General features: G+C 39.8%; 1 protein-coding gene across 2 annotated transcripts in view; it reads right to left on the reverse strand.

The window, feature by feature from the left end:
* The window catches only part of LOC111723597 (protein unc-80 homolog), a 24045-nt gene extending 1516 nt beyond the window's left edge, over nucleotides 1-22529 (reverse strand). Inside the window, exons 1-8 of one of the 2 annotated variants that reach the window (XM_023510423.1) lie at nucleotides 22170-22529; nucleotides 18418-18602; nucleotides 17680-17845; nucleotides 16020-16199; nucleotides 12591-12729; nucleotides 2870-2951; nucleotides 1809-1920; nucleotides 915-1111 (exon numbers count right to left, since the gene is read on the reverse strand). In XM_023510423.1, coding sequence (XP_023366191.1) covers nucleotides 915-1111; nucleotides 1809-1920; nucleotides 2870-2951; nucleotides 12591-12729; nucleotides 16020-16199; nucleotides 17680-17845; nucleotides 18418-18602; nucleotides 22170-22272 — 1164 coding nt within the window. In that variant the 5' untranslated portion in view covers nucleotides 22273-22529. Of the gene's footprint in view, nucleotides 1-914; nucleotides 1115-1808; nucleotides 1921-2869; nucleotides 2952-12590; nucleotides 12730-16019; nucleotides 16200-17679; nucleotides 17846-18417; nucleotides 18603-22169 lie in introns of both variants that reach the window. The other variant, XM_023510422.1, reaches the window with a different exon arrangement.
* Between the last annotated feature and the right edge of the window lie 205 nt (nucleotides 22530-22734).

Raw genomic sequence — 22734 nt, forward strand, 5'->3', positions numbered from 1 at the left:
TTTTTTTTTTTTTTTGAAACAGAGTCTGTCTCTGTTGCCATTAGCTAGAGTGCTGTGGCCTCATAGCTCACAGCAACCTCAAACTCTTGGGCTCAAGTGATTCTCTTGCCTCAGCCTCCTGAGTAGCTGGGACTACAGGTGACTGCCACAACACCCTGCTAGTTTTTTCCTATTTTTTGTAGAGATGGGGTCTCACTCTTGTTCAGGCTGGTCTCCAACTCCTGACCTCAAGCAATCCACCCACCTCAGCCTCCAACAGTGCTAGGATTACAGGTGTGAGACACTGTGCCTGGCCCTTTATTACTTTTTAATTGACCTATTTTTCAGTGATGTATTACAGATTACATATACCTTATCTGAAATGCTTGGAACCAGAAGTATTTCATATTTCATATATATATTTTTTGATTTTGCAATATTTGCATTATATACTTACCCAGGTAAGCATCACTATTTTGAAAATCTGAAGTGCTTCAGTAAGCATTTTAAAGCATTCTATGTGTCAGTCATATCATCACTCAAAAAGATTTGAATTTTGGAGCATTTTAAATTTTGGGTTATCATATTAAGGATGCTCGACTTGTATATGCCTGTTTTCAATGGTTATTTTAGCTGTTAAGTCTTTTAGGTTTTTCATAAATATTTAATGGCTGTTTTAGCTGTTAAGTCTTTGCTTTTAGGTTTTTTTTATATATAAAAATACCAAGACTTCTCTTGGTCCTTCTTAAGTAGATATATTCTTGGCCATAGGGTTTACATAGATTTTCTTTTTCATGATGCCAGGACCAGGGTCTGTATGGATAATAGCACCACAGATTCAGACTTGATTATGTAGAAGAAATTTGCATATTCTAAGTGGTTTCTAGAAATAAGTATGCAGTGAGCAAGCCTTGCCTATTTTTTAGTGCCCTTACCTGCTTGGGAGACAGACTGTGGAGATCTGCAACAACTATGGCAGGGGAAGACGTGAGGACTGGATTGTCCATTTTTTCTGGTTTCCTGGATGGGGCGGGGCTGCAGCCCTGAGGTTGACCCGTGGCAGGAAGTGCATCTGTTGGGGCGGCTGCTGGCTCTGGCTGAGCCTCAATGAAGGTCACAGATCGTTTCTGATCTGCTGTAGGTCAGAGGTGAGGCAGTAGGTAGGGAAATATTCTGTTAGTGCTTCATAATAGGTTTTAAACAGTGTCTCCTAGATTTTTCGAATAAAGACATTGCTGGCTTATTAATAAATGAGAGCGTGTTTGTGTATGTTTGATTCCCTCTTCTTAGAAAGAGTAGGACTTGAGTAAAATCATTTTTCCATAACTGGCCTTAAGCAAGATTTGCATAAAGCATTAAGTGGAACTTTAGCATTCTTCATAACAGCTGCCAATAGGACTTAAAAGTCCCCATTATTCATCACACCCTTATCCTCAGTAAGACATGTAACAAACCCAGTTCCTGCTGTGAATAAAGAAAACACAGCCTCTATCGCCAAATTTCATTGTATTAGTGGTTTACCTTGGGCTCTTCCGTTTACCTACTTTCACAGGGTTAGGGAGAGGGGCTGGAGAAGGTGAGAAGAAAAAGGCACTACAGTTTTCTGGGAAACTTCCTCCCTTGTCTGCGCACTTCCCTACAGGTGTGCCTGTCTGCATGGGCTCAGGGTTTGCAGGCCTTCCTTGCTGCGCTGTATGGCATCACATCAGGGGTACAGACAGAGGGACACAGGAGGCCTGTCTGCATGGGCTCAGGGTTTGCAGGCCTTCCTTGCTGCGCTGTATGGCATCACATCAGGGGTATAGACAGAGGGACACAGGAGGCCTCACCAGATGGCTTCGTTTTAGGTTGAATGCTCCTGCGAGTGGTTGACAGCCGAGCTGCATGTCGGTTTCTTGGTTCTGTCTGAGTCTTCTGACGTGATAATAGAGGACGTCTCAGCTAAATAGAATAGGCAAAATAAAACTTGCAAGAGGGTTTGACTCCCTAGGAGGAAACACTGTGCTCAGCAGATTCTGACTGTACAGTTGTTGTGTTTTAAATTTATGTTTCTGTGTACTGTTAATGCTTGCTACTTACGTTGGTAGCTGATAAACTTTCTGCTTATTTAACTACAATTATTTTCTTCTGGCATCTTTAACCAATTCATCTCCCAACTATTACTCCTCTATATGTGGCAATAACATTAATTAATATAGTTTAGATTGTAAATTTGAGATTTTAGGATGCTAAATTAATAACCATGGCTTACTGATCAACTTTGCTCCTCTAAAAGTTGTTGTTGAATATAGGCTAACTTTCAAAGAAGAGGTTTATTTAAAACAAACGGACAAACAAAAAACCATGCCTACTGCTGGCCAAGCATGTGGTACCTGAATCCCTACTGGGAGTCTCCCACTGAAGCAACAGTGAAAAGCCTCATTGAGATTTTTATTTAGAAAGTAACTTCAAAGAATTCCACCTGAGGAAACAGGTAAAGATGACCTTTACTTCTATTTGTTTTGAACTAAATCCTTAATCTTGATGTGAGGAAGGAAAGACTTCCTCTTTGTCTTTGCCTCTATGCAGAAGCAGGCATTAATAAACTGTATAACAAATCTCTGTCAGTAAGTGGCTTGGAAAGAAAGTTTCTGGATAGGGAACAAATAGAATTATAGGCTCACTTACTTTACTGAGTAATCAGCTTTGTCAGTAAGAATATTCAGAGCTAAAAGAGAGGCTTAAAATGCTCAGCGTGCACCCAAGCACTTACCATGTTATAAGTTGCTCTATACTGCTTTTTTCGGGTACAGAGAAGGCCAAATATAATCTTAATATACATAGGCATTAAAAATTGCATAGAGCTTCCATTTCACAAGATGATTCTCTTGCCTGTTCAGGGTCTGCTTACCTGCCTCAGGCCCCTCTTCCTCCCCAGTGGCTGCTGAACAAGGAGGTTCTGTTGGCCAGGTTCACTTTGTACGCTTGCCACCCTGTCAAGCATCAACAGTGTTAGTGCACCCTGAAAAGAATATAGAAGACCATTCTCTGGTGGGTGTAAGGCAAAATCACTTATATGACACAGTCACTTCAAAGATACCATTATCTTTGAAGGATGGTTGGGAAAGAGTCCCTGGGATGGGGGTTTTCAAAGGTTTGGGAGGGAGGAAAAGGCCTTGTAGCCCCAAGCTGCCAAAATTGAGATTCAGTTTTCAATTACTGATGCCACATCTATTATTCAGCAAAACATTGGTTCTATCACACCCCTGGTTTGGAAGCCACCAAAAGGTTGAAGATGTCATATTCTAATCTCAATTTTTTTTTTTTCCAAGGGGAAGGGAAAAGGTGGTGACAAACAAACACAAACAACTCTATTACATGGATGGGAACACCTTTTTTAAAATTTAAATTTAAATGAAAGTAAGATGGACAGATATCAAACACATCAGACACAGAATCCATTTGGGTGAAGGGGCACAGTCAACACATGTTTGCAGCCTGAAGTCTCTGTGACTACTGAATAAATGAATAGTCACGTGGGTAGACAATTTAATGTTTTCTTCATGACTTTAGATTTCAAAGGCTGGCAAAGTCATTATGCTATCGGTACAACTCAGGAGCTTTAATGTTGAGTCACTGCACTCAAACACACTGTGCAGTTTATAAAAGCAACAACCTGCTCCCCCCAAATTTACTGTGTATATGTGTCTTTTATATGCAAAAATGATTGGAAGTAGTTGCTAGTTTAGTGTTGGGTGAAGGTGAAAATACTGATATGGGCCTATGGTTCTTTTTCATTCTGCATGCATGTATAATAGATATTTACAATGACAGGGGGGTGAAAAAGAAATAGACTGCACCCCAGAGAACACTGTTATTCTGTGGATGATGCCAATGTGATTATTTGGTTAATGGGCAATTAATTTTTGCTTTGCCTTTGCAAAAGGAGAGTCTTCTACAGATAGTTTTAGAGTAAAATATTCTACAGAGGAATCCAGAGTCAGCATCTGTCCAAGAAAATCTATTTATTTCCATTTTTTTTTTCTTGAATGAACTATTTAAGTGCCTAGCTGCAGGTTTAGGGAGAGAAATTGGTGGCAAGATGGGCCATCAGGTGTTTCCCCTTTTGTGTGAACAGTTGGTTAATGAGCACATTGTCAACACAGTCACATCTGACATCTTTTAAAAGTCTTACATTTCCACTGGAAGATCAATGATTCCCAAATGGGGCTCATCAAGATTTTTATGAAATAAAGATGTAATTACCGCATTTGGGGTGCAAAATGACAAAATCCCATAAAGAGTACCAAAACAGATGTTTTGAGTTCTCTTGGTCGCCTAAATATCCAGTTCAAAAGATCAATGTACATTGTCCTTATACATATGTAACCTTGTAGCATATACACGACCTTTCTAGGAAGAAGGAACGTGACCCCAAAGGAACAGTGCAATGAATTCTGATAAGCAATCCAAACTCTATTGCTAGCATGTTTGAAATGACATCTCCTTGTTAGTTATACATTTTAACATGTGTCTGTTAAATTGGAAAGAGTATTCAATAACCATAGGCACAAAAGTAGAACCAAGTTTCTCCCAATACCAAGCAAAGCTTTTATTGGAATGGATTCTTCACCTCAGTTCCCTTGGCCATAAAGGGAGGCTAATACTTACCAACCACCTCCCATTAAGGTAGAGAAGAGAAGTCAACGGATGTAAAATGGCTCTGAACATGAAAAGTGATGTATATAGCATGCTTTTCTTGTTTTACATTTGATTTGTAATGAGTTTATTGCTTCTATAATACTAAAAGGAAGTCAATAATAAAACGGTTTGAAAATAATTGGCCAGAGAAAAATGAAATCGAGGCAGTCCATTTGTCTCATTTTTATTCGGTTATCTAAGATTGTGAGAAAAAATGGTTCAAGAAAAGAAAAGTCATACATGTTACTCAGGGAGGGTTAAATGTCAAAATGTAATGGTAACTTTATGATGATTATTCCAAAAGGATCATAAGCATCAAAATTTTCTCTATGGATAGAGAGGCTTGTATCTAAAAAATGTGTCAAATATATAGTTTTAGTTCTGTGAAAGCAATATCGCATTTTATCAGAGAATGCGTACATTAAAGTTGAAATTAAAAATCATGCCCTTAGAAATATATCCCAGCTGATAAATTACTCTCTCCCTAAAAGCGTGATTTTTTTATTTGGAATATCAAAGGCTGGCTTGACTGTATACAGTTAGGACACAAGAATAAGAAAAATAGCCAGAAAAGTTAACAATGGAAGGAATGTAGTATATGTTTCTTTTTCTGGAATCGATATCAGATTGAAGTCATATATAAAAAATATATTAAATTTGACTTCTCTTCACATCATGTGATATCTCAGTCATCTGAAGCTTTGTGATGCATGATTAAGATATGCAAGACTAAAATGAACCAAGACAAGACCCAGGTGTTTGCATTAAGCACCACTCTATCTTCTATCCCAGCTTTTATTTGAAATTTTTTAAACAGTCCCATTATAGTCCTCATCTACCTCAACTGCAATAATCAAAATGATTTTCCCCTTTTGGGCAACACTGTTTTATGTGAGAGTCTCAAATTTTAAAATATACTCCAATAGGCCATTGAATCCTTTTGAATAACTAAAATAGCTAATTCATGTAGCACAGTCATAAAAAATAACTCTGAAAAGTTGAGAATGTGTTGAGATATGTCGGAGTAATGAACCAAATTCTAAAAACTATATCTTAGAGACAAAAATGTTTCTCCTGCAGTGTTTATTCTTAGGAATGAAATAGGGCTGATTTCTACTGTTTGGGCTAAGTAATAGGTGAAACAACAAGGATATAAACAAATAAAGCTTTCTAAATTGAGGCTAAATATTTTCTAATATATTTAGAAATAAATCATCCCTCGTATTTTTGAATCACTGAAAAATATCACCACGCAAAACTGTCTCACGGTCTAGGTTTTAGAGAAATAAATGCAACGGTGGGGGGGGGCGGTTTGACATAACTGGTGACTTAAATTGTCCACAAAAAGCAAAAACACATTATTTGAAATGCGAGGAAGTAATTTACAAACTAAGGAAACTTAGACAAGGTTAGGAAGATAATTCTGATACAAATTACTTCTTTTCCCCTGTTTCAGCATGACGGCCTGGATTGTAGTATATAAATATGTATGCATTTCCTAATGGAACACATACCTAATAGTTGTTAAAATAAACAATAGATGAACAAAGGCCCATTCAGTAATGCAATAAAAATTCATATCATTCATCTCAGTATTATGGAAAAAAGTAGATTGAAGTATATTTCATAAAATAAATTTTTAGGTAGACGCACTGGGTAAGACCAGCACATGGAAAAGTAAGTTAGTATTTTCCTTGCTTTATCTGGGCTTTTAGTTTGAATTTTAATATAGTCAGAGAAACGTAAGGGAGAAACACAAGATACACAGCATAGCCATTTATTGAGTGATTCCCTTGTGGTAAGAAAGCATAAAGCTGGCAAAGGAGCAATGAGGCATTTGCAGAGAACAGGGAAAGGAACAGTAGACTGAATCCTGATTTCCCCTCCTAATAAAAGATGATTGTTTAAGATTTACTTAGCCGCCACATAATCCAAGAAAATATATTTTAGGTGTCGTAAAATTTAGAGATTAGAGGCTGGAATCAGATTGAAAGAGGGAATAATCTGGATCCCAGATATGCTGTAAGAACTGATTTAGCAATTTGTGTATCACAACACACTTTTTCTTAGCCATGGATTCCCAACTACCTAAAAAGGTTTTTTTAAATTTTTTTTTTTTTTTTTTTGTCCTTTGAAAGTACTTGCCAAGTTTTTATACTTGGAAAGTGTGGATGATGATATGATGGATTGTACTAGATCAGCTATTTTTATTTCATCTTAGACTATATTGTCTTATTAAAACATTCTTATCTTTCACTGTGATTTAAAGTTACTCTTATACAAATAGCATTATAATTTCATTTTTAAAAAATCAGAGTTAACTGAATTCTTGCCTTTCAAAATTTTCTAACATGTCTAACCAAAATCTAATTATAATTATACATCTGGCCTTAAGTGCTTGAATAACCTCTGAATGTCTCTATTCTTTTGGAAAGAAAATACCTCCATAGTATGTGTACATTTGGGGGCAGGCATAGGGAAGAAACACGTATAGTGAGTTTTTATACCTCTAAGAGCAACACTCCCTAGAGAAGAGAGTTCTCCCATGGAACATTATTTCAGTTTATTAATTTCTAGAAATGAAAGAATCTTTTCTCCAGAGCACAGTGTTGCTAACAGGCTATTTCTTAGGGTGACTCTTTAAAAGAAACAGCACAGATTTTTAAAAATTCTAGAAGTATTCTAAAGGAAGTGTTTCAGTTGGAAAGAAAAGAAATCCTTGAAGTAATTTTCAAGAGGTGTACACAATTCTCTTGGTTCCTACCTATTCATCTGGTTATCTTGGTCGCTTTCTTATTTAGCCCACTTAGTCACCTTACCCTCTTTGCTAAAATAAATGTTTTTTTTTTTTTTTTTTTTGACAGAGCCTCAAGCTGTCCCCCCTGGGTAGAGTGCTGTGGCATCACAGCTCACAGCAACCTCTAATGCATGGGCTCAAGTGAGTCTCCTGCCTCAGCCTCCCAAGTAGCTGGGACCACAGGCGCCCGCCACAACGCCTGGCTTTTTTGGTTGTAGCTGTCATTGTTGTTTTTGGTGGGCCTGGGCTGGATTCGAACCTGCCACCTTAGGTGTATGTGGCTGGCGCCTTAGCCACTTGAGCCACAGGCGCTGAGCCAAATAAATGTATTTTTCAAAAGCAAATTCTCATGAAAGAGAACATGTTAAATGTTATAGGGGCAGGGGGCTGGGGGAGAGGATCAGGATTCATTATTTCCCCTTAGGCATGCTTCCTGATATTCTGAGGCAGATTTTTCTTGGGACTACTTTGAGTATATTTTATGTCCTGAGTATTGCAGTATGTGCTGAATGTAATTTACCTGGTAATGCCTTATTGCTTTAGGATTTTAAGGGTCTGCAGCATAAAGAACTCTTATGCCAAAAACAGGAAAACCTGGAAATCAAATATAAAAAGGCAGGGATCCTATTTTGTAAACCCACCTCCTATGAAATGCCAAAAGTTCCTCTCCTCCAAAGAGAAGTTGGTGACATGATGGAGTTTAACAGATACGATTTGCAGGGTATGGCAAAGGTGGATGTGCTACTGGTTGGTGGAATGCCTCTACATTAAAATGATTATTTCAGAATCCAAATGAATGCCTTATCTTTCCAGTTCTTAATGACCGCAGCTGGGTCTGGGTGACTGATACCCAGAACTAAAACAGACATTTATGGAACAACAGATCAAAAACAGTTGATCTAAGACATCATCAAATTACTGACATGATTTATTAATTCAACTAGAGACAGAATCTGTATCTTTGCCTCTGAACCTATCTCACATAGCAAAAACTTTTGAGTTTATTTTCATTGATACTGGAACCAGAGGAGACTGGGGGAGACTAAGTTGGTTTAAGGTAGCTACAAATCAGTCACCTGAACCCTGAGTCTGCCAGAGAGGGCCAAATCCTTTGGAGAGTTCATAAAGCTAAACTCAAACTCTTGCCTCCTCTCACCAAGCCTGAACTGGTACTTACTTATCAAGAGTAGAATTAATTAGAACAGCCCAGCATAAACCCAGCTAAATGGAAGTACTTGTTAATCTTTTCTATTCAGTAGGTCACTGAAATTATCTTCTAATCAAGGTTCTCCTATCCCATATATAATTTTAAGCATTAAGTAGTACATTATTGGAAAGCAGTAGTCACCCTGCTAGACTTGGTTCCAGTCTCTTCAAACACTGTGGACGCTTAAGGGACGCCCTCTTGAGGATCATTTTGTTCCTACACTTCCTCCTTGCCCTCAACGCTCCTGCTAATGGAACTGTCTGCACTCCGCAGCACTCCCACATGTACCACCGGTAAGAGACTGATCAGTGAAGGCAAGGGCTCGCAAACACGAATGTCATGAAGTATGGAGCTGGTAAATAAAAAAAAAAAATACACTCAATGATGGACTATATTTCCCATTTTCAATCGCAAAAGAAAATGTGAAATCTGAACGAGATGTAAAGAAACAAAAGACAACCTTTCACAGGAACAGCCTCTCAACATTTCCTCATCTTTGTGATAAAGCAATAAACACGGGCATGTTGCACTGACTATAAAATGCCAACTTGAAAGGGAATGTTTTCTCTGGAGATGGAACAAAGACACTAAGGATGACCACAAGAAGCCTTACCCCTAATGAGGATTAGTTGAGAGGTGTGAATCAACAGCACAAGATTAGGAATGTTTGACGTGATTCATCTGAGTGTTAAAGGTGCAGTCCCCTTTTCTGAACTATCTTTAACTATCAGTCAAGGCATCATTTCATCCGCATCGTAAGACTTCTCTTACTTACCAAGAAATGTTTGTGTCTGACAATTCATGGCAAGTTTGGTAGTCACCTTGGTGCTACAGCAGACACTATATAAGTGCTGTTTGAACAAGCTACAATAAGAGGCCTGTCAAAGAGCATGCACCAAATAGAAGGATTACACCATGTCAATTTGATCCACGTTGCTACTCTTCTTACAGCATCATTGTTTCCTTTTCATCATGGTATTGGCGAAAAGACCTGTCTGGATTTAGTAAGGAGCTTCTCAATGAAGAAGAGTTACATTAAAGGACCTCTGAAAAACCTTAATGAATTTCAGCGTGGGAAGGAATGATTACGAGGGATAAATTTAACATTTTGTATATCAAATGTTTTAGACACCCGTAAGATAAGCCCACTAGAAAATTCCACATTTATTTTTGTCATTGTTTTTCATAAGCTTTTTAGGCCACGGGTGGCAGAGCTCTGAAGCTGAAAACGAAGGGGGGTTCACTACACCTTTGACTTCCAGGCTTGTATGTTCATGAACAACAAAGGGCAAGAAATGGAAATAGATATCAAGACGGGCGAGAAGAGACGGAGAAGACAGAGAGACAGAGGAGACAGGGAACAGCTCGTTTCCCAGCACAGACACCAATAGACAGGTAGCATTGACACTGTACCTAGAGAGGCTGCCCTCGGCGGCCAGGCCCTGGGAGTCATCGAGGACATTAGGTTCACTGCAGGAGGGGTAGGGAGATGAAGCATTTAGGGAAAGAAAATGAAAAAAAAAAAAAAGGAAAAAATGCATGCAATTTTCTGCTTCCAAAAACCAAAAATAAGTAGATTTAACAGAACAAGGAAGGAAAAGGAGACAGTCAACCATTTCACCTTGTGCTGGGTTTGTCAAGACATAGGACTCAAGGCAATGGGGGAGGAAGGACTTTGGATGGATTTAGGTCTCAGAGGAGTGTGATCTATTTATTGATCAAGAATTAAAACGAGCTCCAAATGGACTCAGAGCTCTGAAACGCATTGCAGAATGAATCTGTAAAAGAGGAAACTACCCTTTCCTTGGATAACCACTGGGCTAGGAGGTTATTATTTTTAAACGGTCTTATGTACATGGTGTTTTCATTGGCCAGGGCCCTGCTTCTATCTTGTGCATTCTGACATTATCATACAGAAACCACTTACCATGCACTGCCACAACCAAGCTCTTGGAACTGATGCCATTAAGAAAAGCAAAGAACCCAACTTCCTCTGCTAATTTTGCAATGAAAATGCAAGTAAACAAACGGAAGGAAGGTATCTTGGAAAATTCACATGGAACTCTCATTTACCTCCTTACTCTCCGTCCTCTAGTAACTGAATTGTAAATGCTCAAAGAAGAAACCTGTCAGGTTGGTGAGAGAATAATTAGTCTATCGGTTTATTTGTATGAGCTGGACTGAGGTCTGTGAACGGAAACCATGTCATACTCCTGTCTTTTCTGCTGTGCTGAGCACTAAGCTGAGCACCCATGAGGCACTCAATAAATACTATTAAACTGGATGAACTTAGACTATTTAGAAGACTGGAGTGCTTCCCCCCAAAGAATTGAGGTTTATCTGATTGTATGTCGTAAAAAGAACTCTATCCCCTGGAAGAGGCTCATGTTCCCTAGCTCACAGAGACAGTATTACCTTAAGTAGTCTCCCAAAATAAGAGTCAAACTCACAGTGTTAAACTATATATTTTTTTTTCTGGATTTCTACTATGTCCATAATAGGACAAATTTTCTCCCTGGAAAGAAGTTAATCCCTTCATGGATATGTAGAAAGAAAACTGATGGCCTGGTTATTTTAGGTAAATGACAACCACCACCACAACACTCTAGTTAAAACTGACACAATTCTATAACTTGAATGAAAATTTTAAATAAATTGCTATTTTTCTTTTATTCTGCACATTGCTAACAATTAAAAATAAATTTATAGCTACCAACGTTAACTCTTTATATGGCTTTCCATCTTTTTTTTTTTTTTTTCTGGCACAAGTTATTGTTTAGCACTGTTTTACAGCTTTCTTTTCAAAGGAAAATCACCAAATAGTAGGTGAAAGAATCTCTTTTGATGAAAGAAAGCTTTCTGCAGTATTAACCTTTGTACTAGTTAAATGGCATGTACATAAAATGTTGCCTTCTTAGAAAGGATACAATTTACTTCTTAATCATCCTTTATCATTTCCCTTTATTATTTGATATTCTCCAAACTTGGGCTTTATTTCATAAGTTTTATTCCATCTCTGGAGTTCCTGCACCATTTGCTAAAGGATTTGGGTAAAGGTAATAATTGCTGCATAAAAGCTGGTTTTGTCTAAGCATTAAAATGTGCCTTGTGTGATTTGTATCACAGTGACTCTATAGGTATTAAAAATAAGCAACTAACTAACTCAAACCATATAAAGCCAATTCTTTGAGATAATTCAATTCCTGAAGTGAATATAGCGCTGGTTCTTGGGCAATGTTTGACTCTTATGTCAGATCATTTTCTGTGTAATATTTTTACTGTACATAGGTATATATATCTTGGAAGATTTTTTACTTACATTCTTAGAAGGCAGAGAACATGTAAAGAAAATGTTCAAAAGGATTTAGTCATGGAGCCATAGAACTAGAGATTGAGAAATTACATTAAAAGATCATTCTGGCCAACCCACTTATTCCACAGAGGGGAATACAATGGGCTATTGTTAAACAACCTGCTCAAGGTCAAGCATAGTGGCAAGGATCCTTTTCTGCATGGCTAAGCATCACTATCTTCGGCTAAATATTGATGACATATCAGAAGCCAAAACTTTACCAAATATGTCAAGCGAGTCTTATATTCATGTCAAGTACTCATTATTTAGCTTAGCTAATGATAAATCTGAAATACAAGAATGTCATTTGTCAACCAGAAAGAAGACCATGGAATTTACAGAAAATTTGTCAGGGGAGACAATGCTCAGATTAGAAATTGGGATCCCCCCTACTAGTCTGGCTTAGAAAACTGCAAATTGTTGTCTGTAGGAACCTAGTTGAACAGTCCTTTGTTGAATGATCTCTCTAAAAACATTACCATTGCTTTCAGCTTTTGTAGAATAACAAGAGTGTATTTTCAAAATTTCCATCTGTGCCCCCAAATGCGGAGTATAATATAGCCATGGCTCTTTACCTCTGGCTGGGTAGCATGCCCACCTCCGCCTGAGGTGCAGACATGCTGGAGACATGGCTGGAGAACCGCCTCCTTCCAATGGCGCTCAGGAGGTAAGCTTCTTGTTCACTTACCACGCTGGGCATGCTTATGGAGTCGTCTGAAAGAGGCAAAGGCACAGTATTATAAAAACTATGATACTGGGTGGTGCCTGTGGCTCAAAAGGGTAGGGTGCCAGTCCCATATGCTGGAGGTGGTGTGTTCAAACCCAGCCCCGGCCAAAAACTGCAGACAAACAAACAAACAAACAAACAACTATGATACTGATCAGAAAACCCCAACCAAGGCTGTACTTGGGTTCTTTCCTTGAGTATAACTTTAGAACTGTCTCTAAAGGGAGGACCCCAAACTTTGGGGTAATGATATTCATCATGTCCGGACATCTCTTACTCTTCAACACTAGAACAGCCTTCATGAAATCATGTAAACTTCCTGTCCATTTTACAAGTAGATTATTTCTGAAAGTCGATAGGCATATGTAAATTAAAGATTTCAGGGAAACCTGTATATTTTAAAAACTTTCCAGGACTTTGTTACTGAATGTCAAGGAAGTACATTTTTAATGTAAAATGATGCAATTAAACTTCCCGTTTAAATGACAGTGGCATTTAATAGAACCTTAATGAGAAGCTCCGAGTGGAGATTTAGAGTTTATTCTCATTCTTAAGGCATTGACAACACGACTTTGCTATAAATGTAATAGTAGAGTGTCTTAAACACAAACAGAAAATAGTTGATGCAATTAAAAAACCCTTTAAATGATGATGGCATTTAATGGGGCCTAAATGCTTCGGTACATTTACTGAGTTCTAGACTCTGCTGAGGGAAAGACTATTTCAGATGTTTTTTGCTTTTTTTCTTAGACACTGGTCTTCAAATCCTGCCCTCCAACTCCTGGCCTCAGCCTTCTGAGTAGCTGGAATTATAGGTGTGAGCCACCATGCCTGGATTTTAGATATTTTTAGGAAAAATATCTGAAAAACACTGAAGTTCATAAATAAAGGTTTAACTTAAAATTTAAGTATGTGATTTTGTTCTGGTCATAGAAGCAGAAGTAAATGTGCTCAAACCCATCTGAAAGGTAGCGTTAGCAGGGTATTTCTGACAAGATGACCTCCTTCTAAGTGACCTCAGTGCTGACCAACGTTAAACAAACATGCTTTGATAAACACAGTGAGCTCAGAGAACGCCTGCTACCTACCATAGAGTACGATCGTCCGACACCATTTATTTAAAATCGCCCTTAGAATCGTATCTCTCATGGGACATATTTCAAATAAAAAAGATAAGCATGAAAAGTGCTGGAAGTTTTAATTTCCTATATAATGACTGACTTGAAATTGCTTTTTGTTATAGAATGATAATGTTTTGTTTTTAATTGTGTTCACAGGGAAAACAATAAGTAAATGTACCGTAAAATAATGAAAAACCTGGTAGAATACATTGATGTATTTCTATAAAGGCTTTTCCCAGATCCCATTAATTCCCCCCCCCACCTTGTTTGTTCTTGTATATCACATAACACTGCAATACTTCTCTGATGATTAATCATGTGCTGTCTTCTATTAACTCTTTTGTTAAATGTTCCTAATTGCCAATGTCTATCGCTTCCTCCCCGAGTCTGTATCTGTGATCCTAGAGAGCAGAGAACATGTCTTTCTTATCCTTCCTTCTTTCTTGCCTTATATCTCACAGTTCTGAATACAGGTTGGATGACTGAATGGGAAAACAGTTTAATTCAAAGCAGTCAAGGAACTGGCTTTCATCCCTCTCTATCCCAACATCACCACATCGTTTATGAGCAGCCCTGCCTTCACAGGGACGGTGGTGATGTCTGAGAACAGAGATATTAGCAAAGATTACATCCTTCCCCGCCTTCCCACCCCTGCCTCATCAGGCCATGAGTGTTGGCTCTTGGCCAATAATTTCCAAATTTATTCTCCTCTACTGTTCTTCCCTAGCTCCTTCTTACTGGTTAGCTCATCTACTTATTCAGAAAGTTACCTGCAAAATGTATTTAGCTCTACAAAAGACAGGGAGCATCATTTAAAAAAAAATGCTAGGAGAGACTACTTGAAGCATTAAAGAAAATAAGACTTGACATTCTGAACTATTACCAGGACTTGATGGATATTTATACTGCTGATCTTCTTTTCTATCAATCATGTTTTCTTAGTCAAGATTTTTCATGATTTCCCTAATTACAACTTTCGGTGTATTTTCAAGAACAGGATGTTTCTCCATCACCAGAGAGATATAGAAACCGGTGTGTCCACAGGCTCAGTGCAGAACAATGTGATTATCAGTGGACATGACCCTGAAACTCAATCTGGAACTACTGTTGATACGTGTTTTGACAGAGCAGTTCTTTCTTTTCCTCTCCTATATACCCAAGTGTGGTGGGACATTAAAATACTTTCATTCATCTTAGTTAATTAAAATTCTAACCTCAACTCCCATTTCCTCTATTTAATTTAGTTCAGAGTGGGGCTTTTTGTTGTTGTTTAGTGTGGAGAAGCTCCAAGTGGAGATTTAGAGTTTATTCTCATTCTTAAGCCTTTGACAGCACAGCGTTGCTATAAATCTACTATTAGAATGTCCTAAATACAAGCAGAAAATAATTGATGAAATTAAAAAACCCTTTAAATGCTAGTGGCATTTAATGGACCCTTTCACCCTACTTTTACTTAGAACCTCCTCTAAGCCAGCAGTTCCCAACCTGTGGGTCACAGCCCCTTTGTAACAATGAAAATACATCACAGCATTAGGAAGGTTGAGAACCATGTCTTAGGCATACATACGAAATATTTCTTGACTGGATCTCACCTCATGTCATAACCTCAAGGCCCTCGCACATGTATCAGATGCTGCTGGGATGACCTCGTCCCTGACCAGTCTCTTAATTCAAATTTAGAGTGTATCCCTCAAGACAGTTTGCTGGTTTACAGACCAAATGCCACAGCCAATTAGTTTTTTCTGAGTCCTGAGCAAATGCACTGCCCACTTTTCCTTGCCCGATGGGCTCAGGTAAGTGCTGATCAAGCCTTCGGGAGATGTCCAGGAGAAAGGGAAATAAGCACTTTCCCTCATTACTTAGCCACAATTTAAATGAGTTAGTGGAAGTACATAAGCTCAAAGAAAAGATAGGAGTCATTCAATATTTACTTGTTGCCTGAATTCTTTCCAAATGACCGAGGACATCAAGGAATTTGTAGAAGAGAATGTATTAGGAATCATGGAATCAGTGACATTTCCACCCTGAATCCCCTTTGTAAAAATGACTAGGGATCCGACTGGGAAAGGTCAGGAGGGTAAAATCCTTGCCAAGCCCCACTCGTGTGGTGAACTCATATTCTGGGTCTCCTGCGCGGATGTTTCCGGGTCACTTACTTTCCTCATCCTCCTCGTCAGTCCGACTCAGGGTGTCCTGGGAAGCCTGCTGGGAGGGCTCACTGTCCTGCTCCCAGACAGTGCCCGTGCCTGTGTTGGAGCGAGACATGGTGGCCAGGCTCAGGCGGTAAGCAGAAGTGGAGGTGCCCACGGTACTGATGGATGTCTTCCCCTGGTAGGCTGAGGGGTCAGGAGAACAAAGGAAATGCGTGGTGAGAATCTTGGGAAAAAATCAAATGTTTGCTTCCTCCCTGACCACTTGTACTTTTCAGGAAAGGTTAGCTAAATAATGTTGCCCAGACAAATAAATGATCCTTAGGACAAAGCAGCAAATGGAGGAGAGGGTGATTTTAAGAAAAAGCGTCCGTGCTGGCTACCGGCTACTGGCGTACTGATAATCAAGTAGTTGTCTTTTCAGAGCATAACACCTCTAACAATGTAAAACTGCACGTCCTGCTGTCATTTCTTTACTATTTCATTTTCCAAGGTTGGTAGGGTTCAAGTTAATTTTGACCTGAATTGTAGCTTCCAGCTTGCCAATTTTTACTGAGAAACATACCTTGTCTGACACAAGCATATAAAAGTAAAAAATAAATTGTCTGATAGGAACCCCACAATCAAAATCAGAATACATAATCAAGATTACATTTTTATTCTCCTTTTCTGGAAATTACAACCTACAAAATACACATTATTTTGTGGTAGATTATTTTATTATCAGGCAGAATATTTGAATAGCAGTGTAAAGATTTCACCAAGATTGTGGATTGTCAAAATTTGTATCTTTAACACATTGTCTGCAAAGAACAATAAAAGCTTTAGAAAGAAACACACACAAAAAACCCCAAATACATGTTTTATTTTACTTGTGGGTAAGGACTGCCCTCTAATGGCATATAATGATTTAAAATAATTTATAAAAGTAAGCAATGTACTTCCAAAGAAATTTTTCTTTTTTTTTTTTTTTTTTGCAATTTTTGGCTGGGGCTGGGTTTGAACCCGCCACCTCCAGCATATGGGGCCGGCGCCCTACTCCTTTGAGCCACAGGCACTGCCCCCAAAGAAAATCTTTTGAATAATGTAAATAAAGTGCCTCCTAGCCTGCCAACTCTTATTCAACCCTCCCCATTCCAATTTGTAAAATGTTAAAGTCTTTATAGTAAGTCATACAGATTTGGTTTAAAATCCCCTTATTAGTAGCAGTTTCTATGTGTTATTTAACTTCTATTGAGGCTCAGTTTCCTTGTTATTTAAGTGGACTTTCAGTTATCCACTTTTCAAGTATTTGTGCAATGGAAGGGAAAAACATCTGTGAAATAATCTACCAAAAAATCAAAGCTCAACTCTTTTTCAAAAAGGAAATGAAAGTAAGAATTTAAAATAGGTTTTTCCCTCCAATTAATTATTTCAGAAAGAGCTTAACTACTAAAATGAAAATAGAAGAACAATATTTTGAAGAGGAATAAAATTAAACTTTTATGATGCCCCTTTGATTTCTGTTTCGCTATTGGGAACGATCATAGAACAGAGTTTAGCTGTGTACCCAAATGGCTAACTTATTCATGGTTCCAAAATGAGTTGTGACCTGAGAAGAGGGATTCTTTGTAGGCTGTGAGTTCCATTAATCAAACAAAATCAAAATACCCCCACATGTACTCACCTGACCCACTGTGAACTGCCTCTTTTAGAATTTTTAGTTCATTGTTGAACTCAGCAATGAGCGAGCTCTTACACAATGGGCGTGGTATGAAGCGCCGCTCCAGCTGGTCTGCAATGTGTTGCCGGGCAGAAAGCTCGTCATGATTCTCTGCCGGCTGGGCCAGAAGCTGAAAGGAAGACATGGCATTCTCAGAGCCTCAATCTTCTGTAAAATGGGCTAATCATCGTACCTACTTCATAGTTGTGAGGAATAAACGAGGTAGTGCATGTGAAATTCTTAGATCAATTCTTCATATAGGAAGTGGGTATTAAATACATTATTTTGAATCACTGCCCCAAGCAATCAGAGCATGAAAAGGACAAAAGAGATGAGTATTGAGGGTCTTGAAGGAAAAAAACATGCTTTAAGTATCCCATCTTTTTCATATGTTTATTTAAAAATCAGATCTCCATCATGTCACTGAAGATGAAAGAACATTCTCCAGATCATTCCACCAGGCTGATCTTTCTAATGGGCAGATAGGGTGGGGGTGGGGGGTCATCAGTTTGAACGTACTTCTAATTTGAAATTTTATCCTCTGGGATATACTTTGGGGCTGTTTCCTCATCAGGCATGGTATTCACAGGCCCTGCTAACTGGTGACAACATGTTCCGTGAGCACTGTAGCCACAACCCCGCCTCCCTGGAGAGTGGCACAGCCATGGGGCTTGTCACTTCCAGGAGAAGCACACACCCCACCTTGCACTGGATGAAAGGGCGCAAGAGCACAAAGATGGGTATTCTTGTCCGCACGATGAAGTCGAGGAAGTCCCACAGGGCCAGGCCTCCCACCTTCCGCAGAGCCATCTCCTTCACCTGGAGGCTAAGCCAGTACCACTGGCTTCCAAGCTGCCTCTCAAAGCAGACGAGGATCACCTTCAGCGCTTCACACCAGAAAAAGAGAAAAGTGAGCCTGAAGACTAGTGTTTCCAAGGAGCCTGACCCACATCCACAGCTCTGTATGCACCAGGAAATATTCTAAATTTCTAAACTCTTTCCATGCTTCCAAAAGCTTAATGTGTACTCCTGAGCAAGAGCGTTCTGGACATCAATACTAAAATTAGTGTAGTCAACATTTTGATTCTGATTAGAACACAAATAGTTTTCGTAAATGCAATGAACTTCTATTTTAGAGAATATAGAGCAATGTGGTGCCCGAAAGGGAAAGGGACATGTTGTATAAATATGGTGTGGGACCAATATTTTATTTTCTGAAAGTTTTGTCATAGTGGCTTTAAGGTAATACCCACATATCACTCACATCCTCAGCTAAAATATGGATTTAAAAAATATTTTCCTTTTATTAGTCATGGAAATAAATACCTTATTTTTTGTTTTTTACTTCATTTTATATTGTTGTTTTATATTCTCTTGTTTTTAGAGACAGGGTCTCACTCTGTCTCCCAGGCTACACTGGCTTGATCATGCTTACTGTGGCCTGGAACTCCTAAGCTCAAGCTATTCCTGCCTTAGCCTAATGAATAGCTAGGACTAGCAGGCATGTGCCACCAAAGATGGGGCCTCACTGTGTTGCCCAGGCTGGTCTCAAACTCCTAGCCTCAAGTGATTCTCCTGCTTCAGCCTGTCAGATTGTCAAGATTACAGGCACGAGCCAGTGTGCCTAGCCTTGTATAATTAAAAATAAAATCAGGGCAACACCTGTGGCCCAGGGAATAGGGCGCCAGGCCCACATACCAGAGGTGGCGGGTTCAAACCTGGCCTCGGCCAAAAACTGCAATAAATAAATAAATAAAAATAAAATCAAACCATGCACAAACTTAAAAAAATTCAGTCCTATTAACAACTACAGGCCCACATGAGAGAAAAACACAATTAAATTCAAGAAGGTCGAAAGAGGTTCATTAATTCCCATGGAACAGGTACAACATATGGGTATAACGTACAGGTCTGTGACACAATTCCTGAGTAAAGGACTCAACTACAACTCCATTTGACCTTACAAATCAAACAATGTAACCTAATCATACACATCCTTATATTAATCTGAAAAAAGTAAAAAATCAAAAGAATAATTATGGGGCGGTGCCTGCGGCTCAGTGGGTAGAGCACCGGCCCCATATACTGAGGGTGGCGGTTTCAAACCTGGCCCCGGCCAACTGCAACAAAAAAATAGCAGGGCGTTGTGGTGGGCGCCTGTAGTCTCAGCTACTCCGGAGGCTGAGGCAAGAGAATCGCCTAAGCCCAAGAGCTGGAGGTTGCTGTGAGCTGTGTGATGCCACGGCACTCTACTGAGAGTGATTAAGTGAGACTCTGTCTCTACAAAAAAGAAAAAAGAGAAAAAAATTAAGTCCTTTGCCTTGCTGACCCCAGCCTAAACTTCTCCCCACAGATAAGCAGTAAACGCATCTGAGCGTATCTGTCCAGATGCAACACACCTCTTTGTCTCTGTCTCCTTCTCTTTCACTGACATTATGTCTGTTACTATACCCGGTTGAATTTCTTTTACATTATCTCTTTCCTCCCAGATTCTAGCAGCCTTTCTTTTTTTTTTTTTAATTTTATTTATTATTTTTAGGAAGCAGTTTTCCCAAATGGTACGTTAGGACAAACAGAAGTATTGTGAAGATATCAAAGCTTGTGACGGGAGCTGCCTCTGCTGGCCCTCACCACAGGGGCTGCCCAGGGCAAGCACATGAACCTGGGCCTTCCTGTTCTTGTCTCGAGGCCCTTCCACCTCAGCATCCAAAAAGTGCCGAAACATGTTTTAATGCTGATTAGGAGAACACAATCATCTTTCTTCAGTGCACCGAACTTCTAATCGCTCCCAGAAATCCAACCCTCTAAAGCCCTTGAAAGTCACATACAGCTTTACCCTCTTCACATCATTTCCGGGGGAGACCCATGCCATGGAACCCACAGAGAGAGATGTTAGAGGGTACTTTCTTGCCTAAACTGATCCTCAGAATCTCACTCTTTATAGAATTGTTCACGTCAATTCCTTTCCCTCAGCTAAGAAAATGAATGAACAAAAGCAACACTCCTTTTTCCCGACCCTGATTCTAGTGACCCTTCACTGCTACTAGGTTGTTGTTGCCGCCTCTGGGTTTCGGCCGTTCCTCCGGCCACCTTCACCGCCATCAGCCCAGCACACGATGGCATGTAACAAGGGCTCAAAGACAGAGACTCTGGTGCCTGATGGGTTGGATTTGAAACCTGGCTCTGACAATGATCAACTCTGTGTGTCCTAGGCAAGTTACTCAAACTTTCTGGGCCCTGGCCTCCTCACCCCTAAAATGAGAATGACATTCACTTTTTAGGGTTATCGTGGGGATGCGACCATTCAATGTGATGATAATATAAAGCACAGAAAACTGCACAGTGCACGACAGAATGCTCAAAATAAATGTAAGAATAAATTTAAAATAGAAGTTCAGTAGCCTGGCCACGTAAACAAAATTTTATCTAAACCCTACTTGTTTGTATGCCCGGGCAACTGAGCATCCATGTGGGTGGATCTGGTGCAAATGTATTTTTTGGATTTTTTCCCTACTTTTCCATTCTTGTCGTCAATCACAGCATTTCCAAACACATCTCTTCAAAATACAATCCAAAATAACCCCCACACTCCAAATTCCAAGGCCCTGTTTTTATTAGAGCGTCTGCATTCATCTTCACTTCCCACCAAGACCTGCTTTGGTGAATTGAAAAATGTCGGGCAAGACTTTGTCCACTTTGAAATTCCTGCTGCCAGAGCTCTTTATTCTCAGTGCTATGGCAAGAGTTCGTTCAAGGCCAAAGAGTGGCTTTCCATTATGCCATGGGTCAGGAGCAAGTTAAAGGAAGAAATGAGGTGAAGGGGAGATGGGAATGAAAGGGGAAGGGAATTGGCAAGCTGGGGTGAGGGGAATAAGCAGACTGGCCTCACTAGAGCAAAGGTAAAGCTGGAGATTAACCATGACGTCGAGAGGGAAGGAAAAGAACCGGCAGGAGGCATAAGAGGCTGCGAGGTCACTGCGTCTTTGTGCACAGTGTGGGCAGGGCTCCCACTCCAGGGCTCTACTCACGTAGAGGACGGACCATTCACGCTCTGTGAGTTGTGCGATGCAAGGTCTTTAGTATACTGGACTGAGTCTAGATCTGATAACAGCCACCAAATCTCACCAATGATCTTGTACTTAATCAGCAAAGAGGAATCCTTACCGCAGAGGCCTCCTTACATGCCCAGACACTCTCATAAAAACAACTCAGTAACTCAGGCGTTGCAGACAATGTGTGCTTGTGGCATATGTTTTCTTAAGGAAAACAGATTCTTTTGCAAGGGTAATATTTCTGGTTCAAATGGCTTCTTTACATATTCTCTGGATTGAAGTCTCTGTGACTATTCCCTGAGTCAAGAGGGAAATTAACTGAGTACACTCATATATCCATTTCTGCGCATATACACACATATACACACACGCACGCTCCTAGAGAGAGAGAAGAATACCCACCCAAGTATGCTGCCTGGCTGGTGGACTCGGCCAGCCCTTCCCTGCGCAAGTCTTTCCCTGCGTCGCCGGGGGTGGAGCAGTGGGCCGGGGAGCTCTCGAGCATGAAGTTCTTGCTCCGGGAGGTGCTGATGATGCGAGGCGGCAGGAGCACATTAATGACAGTCTGCAGCAGCAGCTGCACCTCGGGCTGCTCCAGCCACGGGCTATCTGAGGGGCAGAGTTTGGGAGAGGGCAGCAGAAAGAAAAACGGTCACAAGGCAGGTGTTGTACGTGAGATGCAGAAAGTCTCAGCTCTCTTTCAAATTTCAAGCTATAACACCCTAGAAATTCAGGTGTTTTCCACCAGGTACTGCTTCTCTCATGGACAAAAACCATCCCTGGTACCTGAGCATTTTCTCCAAAGGCTTATGTTCTTAGCCAAGCCTCCTGCTGACCATTTCAATCTCCTTTCTTTTAGCAAATACTCATAAATGTACTATTCTTACATTTGAGATAAACTTTTCCTATAAAAGAAGAACCTAAGAAGGAAGAGTAATGAAGATAGGTTGGCATTTAAGACTGGCAG

Source organism: Otolemur garnettii, unplaced genomic scaffold (genome assembly GCF_000181295.1).
Source record: "Otolemur garnettii isolate 467f Iridium unplaced genomic scaffold, OtoGar3 scaffold00013, whole genome shotgun sequence".
Classification (NCBI taxonomy): Eukaryota; Metazoa; Chordata; class Mammalia; order Primates; family Galagidae; genus Otolemur; species Otolemur garnettii.